Source organism: Bactrocera latifrons, unplaced genomic scaffold, assembly GCF_001853355.1.
Source record: "Bactrocera latifrons isolate USDA-ARS-PBARC rearing strain unplaced genomic scaffold, ASM185335v1 scaffold_27, whole genome shotgun sequence".
NCBI lineage: Eukaryota > Metazoa > Arthropoda > Insecta > Diptera > Tephritidae > Bactrocera > Bactrocera latifrons.
Window position 1 is genome coordinate 1,986,328 of NW_017536296.1, and position 16,145 is coordinate 2,002,472.

Genomic DNA, 16,145 nt, shown 5'->3' on the forward strand with positions numbered 1-16,145 from the left:
ATAAGCCTAAGGAGTCTTTTGTTTTCCTATAACCAAATTTTTGTGAGCAAAAGTTTTGTTTGTTTAAGTATCAACATGTGGTTAAAGCATTGCCACTCATTTAAGTTTAAAATAAGTGTTGCTTAAACTTATAAAATTCAGAAATTAAATTTTTTGAGAAATGTAAGTAATTTTCGTTTTTTTTCTCAGTAATACTCCCTAAAATTTTTGAAAATTCGATACGGCGTGCAGATTTTTGAAATACCACATTTATCAACTTTCCAAGTACGCACCGTTCTCACACATTAATTTTCACCAGCATTAATTATTTTGTTCTGTTGAACACAAACTGCAATCAATTCCAAATTGACTGCGATTAATTAAAATAATTACTTCATTATTTTGCGTATAAATTGAATGCCAGAGAGATGGCTTAAACGATTTGCTGTCATTCATTATGATTATTTTGGGTTTAGTTTTCAATTTAAAAGGCAACGACGCGCATGCGCAGCTGTTACTACAAGCGACAGTGATCATATGCACGCATATGGCATGTTTGTTTGTATGTGCAGTGTTGAAGTGCAGCTGGTCAATTGATAAAGTGAAATTTGCGTTGATATTAACTGTTGTACACGCGCAAATATATTAAAGTGTAGTGGAAATAAAAATGCAAATTTAATTATGTAACTGGCAAAAACATGTGGGCGATGCATGCGAATACACACAAGCGCACACATGTGTACACACCTACGCGTATTTGATGCTGAGCTGCGGGCGTGCACGGCGAATTTAAGCCTCCAATGCATAATTAAATTGCTCATAATGTGCTGTGATTACACGCTAATGAAATGCAACAGCGCAGCCGAGCAATGGGCTGAGACGCTGTTGAGCTGGGTTGAGGCGTAGCAGTAACAGTAATGTTGCAGCAGCTGACCTCGAGGTCACTGTCAGCGCAGCGTGCATTATGTGCGCATGATTATGTTGTCAAGGCATTGATTACCCATCTGCCTGTGTGCCGTTATAGTGAAATACACGCTGCGTCGCTGATAGCGCACGGATTATGCGTGTACTGGCTGATATGTAAGGTCGGTGGTAAAGTGAAGAGTTAATTTTTTCACTTGGGCATCAGCATTAAGAATGCATAAAATTGCAATTAAATTATTAAATATGTATTAAGGGATAATCATCCTGATGACGACTTGAATAAATGTTAAAAGCACATAATTCTTGGTAAAATCATAATATTTGATTATACAAATTATTTCAAAAGTACATAATGCAAGCGAAAAAATTAATGCATACATTTGGCTTAAAAATAAGCTTCTGTAAACAATTTCCAGCATTGAAGAGACTGGTGGCAGGTTGGACTATTTGGGTGGAAGGCTAAAATGAGGAAATACTTTCAGTTTTATAAAAATGCATTACTCGATTCACTGATAAGCCTAATTGCTACTTTACTAAATAATTAGTTACCAGAAAAAGTTTCTTGATTTCCTTTCTCATGTAGCTGAGAAGTACATGTTACTAAAAGTGTGTGAGAAGAAATGCAGTGTCGAAGAGGCGTGTCTGGAATCGCGGTACAACATTTGGTTAGGCAATGAGAGGGTCTTCGTCAGAAGCCAGAGAGATAGCTCGAGACATTCGATTATTTCAAAAGTATTTCAGAAGATCAATATTTTATACACACTGCAAGTTTGTACCGGTTTTAAGAGCATGGTATGAATAGGAAGGATGGAGTCATGTGTAGAAGATCACGCAAGTGAGGAAAGTTCTCTGCAATTGAACAGAAACGATTATTTTACTTATGTCTCAGGCAGCTCACGACTTCCGGTCTTACACAAAGTGTCCTCTAGATAGTCAAAAAACATTCGTTAGAGGGCCAGCTAAAGTGAGAAGGTGAACCATGCATCCCTAGGGTTGTACGCTCGGTTTGGTACCCAGGTCGCATTTACTATAGTGGCCACATAACGGAGCGAAAATTCGGTGTGGTATGTAGTTAGACCTCGCCTTCAAAAGACAAGTGTATAAATTTGGCGTGTCGACCAATTGGTTCGTGGAGTATAGCAAAGATTTGGTATTAATTTTATTTTTTGATTAACTGCTGATAGTTAACGGTTACTTTAGGCCAGATGAATACAACTACGCTCGTCTCGTTGGAATTTGAAACGATGTCAAAATATCGCTTCGATACGATTGTCGTTTATATCGAAGTTCGACGAAGAATTTTGTAAACTTAAACAGCAGCAAAAAAGGTTTTTTTTTGCTCCCTCTAGGCTGGTCAGAGAAACCATTCTTATACGATTGGATTATGTGAGCCTCGAAGACGATAAAACCAAAGAGAAAAAGTTATTGTGGTTGACTGTAAAAGGGCAAGATCGAACTTGAATTTGAAAATGATATTCTTGGATCCTATGTATATTTATCTGGTCCTTCTTTCTTAAAAATATCCCTACACGGTAGAGATTTTCGAAGCTTCGTACGATCTGTTTAATCTTAACTTCTGAAAATAAGACCAAGCAGCTATCAAGAAGGTCAGTTTTGCCTTTTCGAAAATTGAAATGATTTCGATATCATTTTCTATTCTCTGGAACTGACTCTGGAAATCTACTGAAAGTGAGCGCATTGTAACATAATTATCGGATTCCATTGTATGAACCCAATGTTCATAAACGTTCTTTTCACTCAGTCGTTAATAAAGATCGCGGATTACCAGCTGAAATGGTTCATGGCTTTTCTCAATGAGGAGTTGTAGCGGTTCCGATAGAAAAGTGACGAGAGAACATTATCAGTTTACCGAAAAACAGCCCTTCAGCAGAGAAGTTTTGTTTTACAGGCCTCTCAACTTAAGTGAAATGTTAATCCACCCATATTTATTTGTAAGAGGTAGAAATAAAGAAGCAATACATAGACTACAGTTCAACAACGTCTTTGGGTACCAATGATCTAACAAAAACTAAGAAACCATCCATTAGCCCTACGATTTTGGTTCTTACTTCGCATAATACATTGTTTATCTGAAGAAAATATTGGCGTAATGTTACGAAACATGTAACAACCGTCGCAGAATACATATATGTATGTATGTATAACTGACTAGTTGGAGTAGACTGTGGTCCTGTCTGTCTGTATATAAGCGCACTAGTCTATTTGTTTTTGAGATATCGACCTGATACTTTGAACACGTTCTTTTCTACTAAGAATCTGCTCATTATTCTGAATCGATGTTCTCGGACTACTAAAGCATATATGGAGAACTTTTAGATTTGCAAAGAGATCTTCATCAAATTTGGAGAAGATTATTACTTATTATAAAGTAGCGCTACATTCTCCAAACACGTTGCTTAGATCAGACCACTTTAGCCATAAAAACTGACGGAACAAACTCAAAACCTTTTAGGAGAAACTTTTTTATTTGACAAGGTATCTTCATGAAATTTGGCATGGATTTTGTCAATGGTATCGCTATAAGCTTCAAAATTTTTTTCAGAGCGGGCGACTGCAGTATAAGATATCCTTCCATACATAGTGCTTATGCTAAAACCTGCATCTATGAAAGATATTATAGTTGCAGTGCAGCCGAAGTTAATATTTTTTATTGCTCTTACTTTCTTTATACCCTAGTTGAAACTTGCGAAAACGAGTTTTGAAGATACATTTTTTAATATGTTTTAAAAGTTGAAGAAAGCTTAAAGCTGCAGTGTCGAAAGACACCATTAGATGGTCTAATTTCACTTTACGAATATTTATGTATGCTTTGGTATATTTTTTATTACAAAAATCTGCATAAAACCAGGTACAAAAGGAGTTAGGAAATGCTTAGGACTTAGGCGAGTAAAAGCTTTTATAAGCTTTTGGAAAATTGTACAGAAAGCTAAAACCAAGTTCGTTTTCGGTAGGCTGGAGTTCTAGCTTAAACCAAAGCCAAAAGTGGACTGTGTCACACTTCAAATAATAGCTAAACTTAAAATTTTTGCTTATTGGTGGGCTTGAGGTCTAACTAAACCATGATTGGACCATCTGACACCTCGAATGGCATTCGTAGGATGCTTAATATGTGAAATGAATGTACTTCAGTACATTACAGCACCATGGGAGCTGTTGAAACGCTTACCCCAGTGATGGGGCCGTCATTTATTTATTTGCATAATCGCACAGTTTCACGATAATTTTCAATTGACCAGTTTTAAGCGCCTTTTATATCATTTTACCGGTTTAACTCATTTAATACATGTCCATTTTTTGGCGTCAAAGCGAGCCAGTGTGGGAAAGTGGGAAATATTGCCAACAACTTTGCCACTTTTTTGCACAGCTTTTTGTCACAATGCAAGAAATTTCGCAAATAAATTACAATAAAATGAAATTGCACGTTAAACTCATTTTAAAATATTACACAAATGTGAATTACACTTTTAGTAGAAAAAAAAAATCAACAGAAGAACCCGAAAAAACGGCGAACAAAAAGCTGCATAAAAGTTAAAAAAAAATATAAAAACAAAAATTAATCACACACGAAAACCAAGCAAACATTTGAATGTGTTTATGCCTGTATGCATGTGTATGTGGTGTATGCTTTTTGTTTACCTCTCTTGTGTTTGGCATAATTCGTGACCTCGTTGCTGCAGCACGGCTGTTCGTAGTAAAAATTCCATGTATTCTCATAATCGCAGGATATGTATGGCACACACTGCAACAGCAACAAAACTGCAACGTAGAAGAACCACATTGCTGATTTGGTTATTGTTGTTGTTTTCGTGTTTGTTGCTCTAGCTGGTTTTGCTGGTCGCCGCAATTGGATTATTGTGGTGCTGGGACTTTGTGTGGGCGGCATTTTTTTGTTTTAGTTGTTGTTACACGTATTGCATGCGCAACGTTTTACGCGCGTTTTTTATTATTTTGTTGTTGTCGTTGTTTTAACTTATTTTGTTGTTGTTGTTTTAAYTTACTTTTGTTGTTTTTATATTTGTTGTGATTCTCACTTTGTTGTTGTTTTGTTTATTTTGTTATTGTGTTTATGCTCTTTGTTGTTGTTGTTGTTTTCAGCTTAATTTGTTGTTGTATTATCTGCTTTTAATGAAAGTATAATTTTTTGTAATATTTATTTACTTTTTATTTGCACTTTTCTACACGCACATATGTAAGTATATACATATGTATTTTTAATTTTTTCACACACTGTTGTTGTTGTTTTTCATTAAGCTCGCATTGTTTTCCAGTTATTTATACAATATTACTATTTATGATGTTTTCACTGCCCGCTTGCCGCGAACGCGTGCATATGCACGTATGTGTATTTGTATGTGCGTGTGTGTGTGTGACTGAAATTTATACTTGATCCTTTTTACCTTAATGCCGGCGCGTTGCGTACGTGCCTTTTGCCTGAAATGGGCTTTTTTGCCAATGAATTATTATTATTAAACTTATTTGTTTACTATTTAAGACGAATAAATGCCTTTCATTGATATTATTATTTATTGCATTATTATACGGCTTGCTGCCTTTTGTTGTTGCTATTGCTTTTCACTGTTATTTTTATTATTTATTTGCTTATTCAATTCGGTGGCACGTTGAACAGTGCCGTGATAATAAATATTTGATTATTGTTTAATTTTTGTAATTTTCATTATGGTCCATCAGTCAATTTATATTGCGAGCGCATTAAAAGTGATATATTTATTCATACGGCATTAAAAGCCCATAAGGACATACTTGCAATTTCAAATATTGTGGGTGAGAAAGAAGTGCAGATAAATAGCTTATTATGTGTTTTTCTTGGTTTGAGTGATTAAAAGCAATATCAAGTTTTAAGTGCATAAGCCCAAATGCTGTTTAAGTCCCTTAAGTCTATACATACATATGTATTTAAATACTTGAGGAACACGAAGAGTAAAGCGCGGAAAAAAGCCATTTGAATTTCAACTCTCATTGTTGAGTATTTTGAAATTCCATCAACAATGTTATCAAGGAAATATGAGCTATCGTTAATATTTAGAGAGTGCCGAATCGAACACACAACTGGTAGAAGTTACACAGACTGCCATAAATAGTTAGCGACACAATAGCTAACAGCTAAATAAGTTTAGGGAGGCTTATACAATATTAAATTGTATTATAACGACCTTTCAACTCTTCTTTAACATGTAGTATGTATGTATGTAAATCTTTTAAAAAACGAGCAGAGCTCATACATAGCAAGCAGAAAAGTGGTGAATCGAAGGCAGGCCAAATATATTGTGAATGTATTTATATAAAAATATTTACAGATTTGCTATGGAACTCGAACATCTAAACTACTAAGCGCTCATTTATTTTATGCTATTTTTTTTTTTTTAATGATTTTATAACTTTTCGGATGGTATCAAAGATAAGATTTTAATTTCTGGTGCAAAACGGAGGAGGAAAGGGTATTAAGAGCATTATTTTTAGAGCCGGTGTTATGTTACTATAATTGACCCGGGGTTTATTTTACCAAGGGTGGTTTTTTTGAGATTCTAAGACTGTTAGTAAGTCAGAAGTAAATTGTACTCCCTACAATAACTACAACAAGGATATTGTTGTTTGAAGATAAGAGCCACGCTACGTGTCTTGAATATAGCATAAATAACGAAAATTACTTTTCATATATTTTTTGTCTAGTGATAGGGGCTTGATAAACCCACAATCCTTAAACTGATGGAAGGCGTTCAACAATCGGATCTCATTTGGACTCAGCGGTGCACTACGTACAACACCAACGATGACCCTTAATGCCATTTTACTTATAGTAACCCTCGACATAGCCAGCAAATGCAATGCTGCAATGGTTGTTATCAGACTTTGTACACATTAAGGATTCCAGAGCGGGACATTCCGAATTCCTACTCCTAAAAACTTCTTTCCCACGCACATTCTTACGTTCGATGGATATGTGATGAAGAAGAGGGACAGTGAGCTTTTTCATTGATGCTCTGAAACTCTAGGAGAAGGTTGGAAGTAAAGATTTATGCAAGGAAGTCTTAATCAACTATTGTTTCAGACTACCACACCAATGTAGTGTCCAAGAAGTGCCAGCTATTAAGGTAGCAGAAGATGTACTTCAACGAAGTGAGGCTTATTTTAGAGAGGGATGCATCAAGCTACCGCCATATTAAACTTGTCTGGGTGCCTGATCATAGCGGAAACGTCGGAAACTGTAAAACCGATGAGCTCACTAGAATCTTTTCCAAATACCATTAAGATAAAGATAATCAAGCGTTCGCCTATCGTCGTGCACTCGGGCGCTGCATCTACGGGCCTCGCGTAAGCTGTGTAGACAGCACTTGTGGGGTTTTCGAGAACCTTCTGGCCCAGAGTGGAACTGGCACTTGTTCCATTAGCACTCACGCGGTAAGGTTAAATATTTTGGAGGATACAACTTGTCAAAGTTGTAGGGAATAAGATGAGGTGAGACCATCCAGGCACTTTCTACTTCACTGTCCAGATTTCGCCAGGCTAAGTTTGAATCATCTCGGTTGCCATACTCTCAAAGACTATATATAAAAATTATTTGAGAAATTTTAATGCAAGCACATATTGCAACAGCAATTGGAGTAAGTTGAATAGGCTTAATTGTGAATATTCAAGAATCTTAAGTGGTGGCCATATATTTTCCTCATTAGACCTACTGTGAGTGTTTAGAAATAAAAATAGCATACACCTGAGAAAATATTATGTAGGACTCGGTGATTTTTACTTTTGTATTGAATTTGTTGATTCGAAGAGTTGAAGGCATTGTATTCAGAGTGAAATTCATTTGAAAGAAATGGAACATTTTAAAATCGATCAATTTGAGTAACTAATGCCAGAAAAATTTCTACAGTGGTAGACGGATATAAGCTCCTACGTCCCATATTTAGAATAAATACAAAGTTTTTATGCATACGAAGAAGACCTATGCAGACGTATGGCAAATAATATTTGTTTCTCTTATAACTACATCTACTTCTTGGTGTCTTTCAAGAACATCAAGAACTGATACAACGCCTTTGTATACCCATTTATTGCATTTTGTTTGTTTTGAAATTTTCTTTATTTTGAATTTCACTGGAAGAAGTCAAAGAGCAAACCACAATGACAGACGAATAAAGAAAAGGCACAAAAATAACAGCACAGCGGAAAACTGGTTTCAGACAATTCGTATGCCTACACAACAATTAACCGCAAAAGAAATGTGTACATGGGCACGAGTATATAAGTTGCATATGGTATATATATACATACATACATATACGAACATATGGAAGCATAGATGGTGAGAAAATGGGAGCGCTTGAGCGGATACAAAGACGTGCCCATTGCAGAGCGAATAGCATGGAACTGTATTTATAGCCAAGGCGTTGCCAATTAGCTGGAAAAATGTATGAAGTAGCAATGGAAGCAAAACAGAAATTAGTTTTTAAAGAATATTTGATGTTTGTTAGGTCATCGGTATATTTTTTATATTTAACATAAATTAATAGTTTTGTAAACCATAAATTTGAAATCACTTTTATATTATTTGCGTTCCTGGCTTATCTTTGTACTTTTTTCAAATATTTCAAATTGGAAAACGGTTTAATTTTTCCATTGATTTTTCACATTAGAAATAGAGATGATATTTCAACTTTAATGAAGCTTTTTACGCCTATAATGATACCTACTGGCAACTCGGCACATTACTTTTGCTAAATCAAGAGATTTCTTGTGAATTCCACAAGACAAATAGGTACACATTTTATATGGTAAAATCTTCATAATAAGAAGAAAAAAATAAGAAACTCTTCGTTCCATTTTGAAGGCGCATCGATTTTTTAAATTATTGAAACTTTAATTTTTATTTTAATCAAAGGTACGTATGTAGCTCAGCACACTTTAACACTCTTTGCCATAAATTAAATTTTTTAACTAAAAAAGAGCTTTTCGCTTCGATCCAATTTCACAGCTTCATGTACTTCACTGCTTTTCAAAAATATAAAAATTCATTTGAAATTCATATTTAATATGCATTTCACTGAAAACTAAGATAAACTGGCAAAAAATATATTTTCATTTTAAATAAAAATGCCTACAGTTGTTGCTGTATCAGCACACATATACAACTTTTATTTGAGCATGTGTAAACCGCACGAATTCTTCAATATCCGCTACACAACATGCGTCTCTATGTACCAACACCGCTCAGATCACTGAACCGCTTCAACAAATACAATTTGCTGCAACCGCAAAATGTTCAGTGTTTTTTTTTTTACTGATCTTCAGAAGTGTTTCGCTTCCAATAAGTTCCAGTTTGAATTACAAGAAAACAACAAACGAAGCAAATTCCAATAGAGTTTGTTTTGCTATGCTGAGGGAGCTGCTGGCGCAAACAGCTGCCTTTGGAAGGTGTGTGAGAGCGTGTAAGAGCGCGTGGGAGCGCCGGAGCAGGTAAACAAAAGTCAATCGAGCGTTGCAGTAAAAATGCAACAGGCAATCGTAATTAATATACGGGTTTATTAATGAGAGAATTTGGTTCATGGAAAGAATTATTATTGATGATATATTGACTAAAAACTTAATTGAGGTAAATAAGTAGAAGTTGTGTTAAAGGAAACATTTGTGTATTTAACTTCATCATCAATTGAAGAACAAACAATCTGGAAAGTATACAATGAGCTTGTATACAGAAATCGTAAACAGTCTGAAGAGAATTGATCACAAGTGTGTCTCTCTTAAAATGCTCTGTGTGCTGTGCTACCATATGGACTTAAAAATAATTTAAAATTTATAGTTGAGTTTTTCAAATTATTTTACATATTTTACTTAAAGACTTAAGAGTCAATTATAAGAAAACGCATAATCAAATATTATTCAAGCACAGCAAAATTATTTTTAATTAGAAAATATAAGAAATTGTTAAAATAAATAAAATTTAAAAAATTATTTAAATAAAAATGAAAGTGTATATTAAGAAAGAATGTACMTATAACGTATATCGTGTAAATGATCAATTTTCTAAGAAGCACCAATGCAAACCAGAAACTATAACAAGCGCCTAAATGCATGCAATTATTAAGCTTGGTTAGAGCTATTTGATTTAGGTTATATACCGTTTTTACTAAAAACTTGTTAGGTTAGGTCATTCTCCATAGATAAGAACAGATACTGCTACCAAGTAAACCAGGTCCGACTTATAAGGTTGGTGCAGATCAAAATCCCAACCAACGATCAGTTTTTAGTTGATGATTTCTTTTCAATCCTACCACACCCAGCAAAAACTTCCTAATTTTTCGATCGTCTGTGCCCACTCATATCTGTGATTCGCAGGCCGAAATTTGGTCCGGTCAACATTAACATTTAGACAATCGAAAAAGTGCTTATATGATGGTCCGACTCGATGGTTTTTAATATTTTTACGATGTCTCCGATAATTGGCTTTCTATAGCATGGTGTATTTTTAATATTAAAACAAGAAGAATTGTTAACTTCGGCTGCACCAAAGCTAATATATTTTACACAGGGTTTCAATAACAAAACGATATCTTAAAACTGAGGGACTAGTTCGTATATATAATATACAGACAGACGAACAAAATCGACTCGTTTGAATATACATGAAGGAAGTCAAATTTGTAGAGGGTGAAGAAATATTAAAAAAAAAAAAACATCATTGAAAAATTATTGCTTGCTACCGAAAAATTAAAAATTTTGTTGCATAGTGAAATAGCATCCGCATAAGAAGGACAATTGTGCATGATCGCAAAATCTCGGCGCCGGCAATTGCCACACAGCAATCTCGTCGTGATAACCTTCAACGCGTGTGACGCAGACAGTTCAAGTGGGCGTCACTAACAGGCAAAAATCACCGACAGCCACCCTCACCGTTTATGGCACCAGAATAACCAGCAATGCCGCACGTTGCACAGCCACAGACGCCGGCAGGAATGGAGGGAGCGGCATTGCAGCAAGTACATGTTTACTTAAATGTGTATGTAGGTGTGCTTTTGCTGCATACAATTTTATTTGTTTCCGTTGCTGCTTGTGGAAAAATTTGCAACAGTAGCCACAGCTGCTGCACAACAATAATTACACTAAGTGCGCCAGTGTATGTGCGCGTGTATGTTGTTGTTCGGCCGGCACGTTTCAAGGCAGCGAGTAACCCGATGTATGTTGTCTGGGTGAATTTTTTGTTGAGCTTTATTTTTATCGTCGGCTAACAATTTGCCTTTAGTTGCTGCTACTTTTTCTATCATGACCATAATTTTTTGTTTTTTAGGCGGCCTTTCCCATTTGCGGCAGTTAACAGTTGCATTTATTTGTTTCCATCTTTTTGTTGTTGTTTATTTTATATACTTTGTCCCTGACTGCTATGGAATTTTTCAATTTGAATGCACCACATACACACACACACCACCGCGTAGTAAGCGCTCTCAATGCAATTGCCTGCATCATTTGTTTTTCTATGTAATATTGGCAAAGCGGAGCAAAGTGTGAAACGAGCGCAAATATTCATTTGTTTGCCTGCATGTGTACAGGCGCACATATATCAATGCCAATTGGTGGCACCGCTGCAACCAGCTCATCAGTGTCTGATGCTGACTAAACACACACAAATGCACGCATAAGCAAGTAATGTGTGTGTGTGTCTGTCTGTCTGTGGGACCTGTCTGGTCTGGAGTGGAGTGCGCCGCTGCGCTGGTGAGAACTCAAAGCCAGCACTCAAAGCTTGGCGTGTGTCTGTCTTTGTGAGTTGCGCAGAAAAAACTGGATGAATTATACAAGTTCCATGGTTGTGGTTGCGCAGACGACGCGATTAAAATTCACACAGCAACCTGCCATACAAGCAAGCAATCACTAATACATATGTATGTATACATGCTCTATGCTTGTATGAGTGCTCTTCACTTGCATGTATGAAGTGGTCTAGTCAAGGTTAAAGATAGTGAATTTTTTATTGCACAAAAGCACTTACACCATATTAAGGTGGCATTCTTCTTGCGGGTATTCCCTCAGCCGGTTCTTCTTCTTCCCACAGCATGTTTACATACATTCTAATGCAGCTGGTTGCAGTATAAAATATGTGAAAGCAATTATATAAAGGGTTTAAAGCACTACAGAAAAGTATATTTATGAAATTTTCTCCAGAAGCGTATGAAAATGTCAGAGTACTCGTCTTCCAGGCCTTTTTCGCTTTCATTAAGCTGAGCTCCTATATAAAATTTTACATGTAAAAAGAACAATAAATTTGTAATAATTAATTAAGAATCGGAATAATAACTGGTTACTGCCTGGTGTTGACACACGCCCGTAGAATGTGGCTAACAGATCGAGAAGACCGCAATAAATTTCTAGGCACCAGTTAAGCAGTGGAGCACCTCTTTTGCACTTGTCTCGCATTGCAAAGACTACGCTGTAAGCATCTGGGGTCTCCACGGTATGATATCCTGTAGGACGTATCGATAGTGAGGCCACAGAGTCTGTTAAAATTAGTGTCAATCGCAGGCATCCTCAAGGATGTTTACTCCTCATGCATGTAGTAAATGAACTCCATTTGGTATCGCAAAAAACCAAAACTGGTCTATGCGTGGCTACTTGGCCTACCAAATTAACCTAACATAATCTAAATCCAGTGTTAGAAAGTATGTGCTATTCCCTATTAAAACTTCATAGTAGGCTTATTTTTTTATCTGATTATCTCTTACTATTAATCAATTATGCCAGTCTATTGCATGTATACCAGTTGCTTGTTCGTTTCGCCACACTTCAGAAAAGGCCAATCGTATATAGCTATTATTTAGTAGTTTTGCAACGTTAACTATAGCAAAGCTACTATTATCAGAGTCCTTACGTTAATCTTCAAATTCATGAGTAAATTTTTAAACTGTTTTTGTAACTTGAAAAGGGTCTAAAGTTTTAAACGAAGGTTGTAATGTCCAGAAATAAATTTCAGAGACCCTAAGATATATATATATATATATGTTGAACAGATTCCGATAGCGATGGCGATCTTCCCACGTCCTTTTCTTGCCTAAATGGACATAGATTATTGTCCGAAAAAATTGTTCGCATTGGACAGCTACAGCGTAAAACTGCCATACAAACTGTCCAATAAAAATCACAATTCAGATCTATTTATACCCGCTATGAAATAAAAATTGCACATGCAGAGGTGTTTACTTTGTTTTTTTCATGTTGAGAGTATTTAACTTATTTCTGGTGTTTTCAGGATCTATTTTGTTCCATGTTACGTGTTTGTATGTGCTATTAGTTTTTTAGAGGATAAATGTTGGTTTTATGATTTTCATGTTAATGTAGTGGTATATTTCTATATCTGGCAAGGAGGCATGCCTTTTTTCAAGAATTTAGCGAAAGGTTTTTGCTCTAGATAGGAGTGATTACCGCAAGAGGAACTTTTAAGCGTCCCAAATAACTCATATTATCGTTGAACTATAACTCCATAAAAATCTGAAAATTTATCTTCTGAGGTTTTTGATTTCAGTTAATAGAAATAAGATTAAGTTTAGAAAATAGTTAACTACAACTTCTCATTAAATGGGGATAAACCAATAAACGTAGTTTTCGAATGTTTTGATATTAGCGCTACGGATGAATCGAAGGATCTGGATGGTATAGTTTCTTCAAAAATTGGTGTAATAAATTTCTATTGCATGAAGCATCTTATATCAGATTGCTATAATTCATGACTGTAACTAATTTAAATTGTCAAAGAATCTAATATTGTCCACAAACAAGTGTTTTAGTAGTAATTTCAGAATATTTATTCGATCTTAGAAGAGTGCTGTGAACTTGCAGAATGAAGAACGCTGCCTTATTTGCTCGCTTGAAACTCGGTTAATTATTTCTATACAGTGAGTGAATTTTCGCTACTATATGGTCTACGTGATGTGAGTGAAACTTCTTGCACACTTAAATATTAAATCTTCTTTTACTCTTTGTCATATTCGAGGAGGAGGTGATTGATTGTAATGAAAACGTCTATGACGTGCTATATATTTATAAATCTAAAATTGTTAAGGCTTGGTGTTTGTACATATTTGGTCAGGCATTCTTGTTGCACACAATTCAGGAGATTTCTCTTTCACAAACTTTAGGTAATGCAAATATTTTAATCCGCTTTTCCGTGGGCACATAATTTAGCTTAGTAGTATGGAATTCTTTAATCTTAACAAAACTAATCAGTCGCCTTAAGTGATGAGCACCTGTGTGGTTTCACAAAAAAAAAAAAAAAAAAAAAAAAAAAAAAAAAAAAAAAAAAAAAAAAAAAAAAAAAAAAAAAAAAAAAAAAAAAAAAAAAAAAAAATGGCTTTTAGTCATTGCTTTATTAATAATATACATAGTATAATGGAATCTAATACATTAAGACCACCAAGAATTGTAATAAAAACCATCGGAACAACCGGAAGTGTTTTGGAAAGTTTCTTTCATCAGAACTACAGTGGCTCAACACATTTTACGTTTGACAAGAATTTTTTTGGTTTCGATTTCTTTTTTGATTTTTAAAATTTTTTTGAATAAAAGATCATAAATATTATATATTTATTTATTATGAAGGTCTACAATACTGTATCAAAACTTTTTGGAAATTTTCCTCTTCAAGAGAGAAAAAGGCGTCTGAATAATCTTATACTTAGAGTCGAATTATACTTTTGGCCCACTGTAATTATTTGAGGGATACAAAGCTTTTAGTAAAAGTTGTGAAGCCATCGAAAACTTCCTTCACGCGACTCGTTCACCCACTTCTGTTAATGACGATTACATCAAAAGAATCGGTGCTTGAAAATCAACGCATTGGCATCAAGGAGCTATGTAGCAGAGTAACTCAAGGCCTTTGATAGACCGACTCAATTATTCTGGCTAATGTCTGGGTATGAAGATGGTCAATGCTAGACTAGTACAAAAATAGCTGAATGGTTTGCAAAACCCCATTGATTAAAGGTTCGAAAAGTGAGCTTGTCCACGTACATGAAAACCCTACACTCATCTAATGCACTCCACAAAAAAGCCGAAAAAAAAAAAATAAATAAAATTTGCTGAAGGAACTGAAGGTAAACCCAATCGAGGCTTATAATAACTCTATAGAAATTTTATTAAGTTTTAAATAGCTTTAATAGCGTAGGTGTCTATTTGAAGGCGATAATAAATATTTATATTAAAATAAGTTAAAAGAAAGTTTTTTTCTTAATCCGCTTCAAATTTGATCAGATAAAAAACATGTATGAGAATTAGGTATGGTAAATGGTTGATTTCATTACTTTTTATTTATTTTTTTTTATATATAATTAACATATCATAATAAGTGTTTCAAATCCGTATATTGTAGTATACTCACTCTATTAAAAGCTCTTAATCTTTAGCACAACACTTACCTGAAAAGAAAAAAGGTTTTATATTATTCTGAGCTAAAAAAGTGAAATAATTTCATAGCATATACTGTACATTTGTACGATTTTATATAACTATGTTCCGCGAAAGTAAATTCTGGCACAAGTTTCTAGGCATGAAACCGAATACCAGGCAATTTCCATTGCCTCAGCATTGTTACCATTTCTCGAAACTTAAAATACTAAATATTCAAAAGCACTTGCCTACACCTTGCGACAATCGGCAATTAAATGTCGTCTCGGTATGCCAGCGCTGTAGACAATGCAGACAAATATGCCGATGGTCGCACACGCAGCGGCCAAATATAGAAAGTGCCTGAAAGTATGCATATATTCGTAGAAATCGTTGACATTTTTACGGAAATAATTCAAGTTCATGCGAAAATTTCAATAGAAAACGTGTGAGAGGAGAGCGACTATTTTGGCACCTTACTTGAATAGAGTTTGAAGCCAAAACAAAAAACAAAAACACAAATGAGAAAAAAGACCACAAAAATATTTTAGTCTTCATGCACTTTCTACTATAAACCAACAACAAAAACGCTAAACGAGCGTTTACATTTACATCCTTTAAGTATGATTATTTATTTTCCCTTTACACATGAGTGTCTGCGGAGCACTAAGTGATAGCGCGTCGCTGAGCGAAGTGAGAAGTGTGAGAAAAACATCTAAAACAATTCGTTTAGTGATGCCACATCAACTTTCAACAAAGGCCTTTAACTAAGCCCTTAATGACAGTTTAATTTACCAACACTTACTGCAGTCACCACTATGACAACAAAAAAAAAAAAAAAA

The 16,145-nt window shown here is 35.0% G+C and overlaps 1 protein-coding gene across 2 annotated transcripts in view; it reads right to left on the reverse strand.

Moving 5' to 3' along the window:
• The window catches only part of LOC108969949 (semaphorin-2A), a 180,233-nt gene that overhangs the window by 99,231 nt on the left and 64,857 nt on the right, over positions 1–16,145 (reverse strand). Inside the window, exon 1 of one of the 2 annotated variants that reach the window (XM_018934999.1) lies at positions 4,561–4,926. The exons of the other annotated variant lie outside the window; for it this stretch is intronic. Coding sequence (XP_018790544.1) covers positions 4,561–4,807 — 247 coding nt within the window. The 5' untranslated portion in view covers positions 4,808–4,926. Of the gene's footprint in view, positions 1–4,560; positions 4,927–16,145 lie in introns of those variants that run through there. 2 annotated transcript variants of the gene reach the window in all.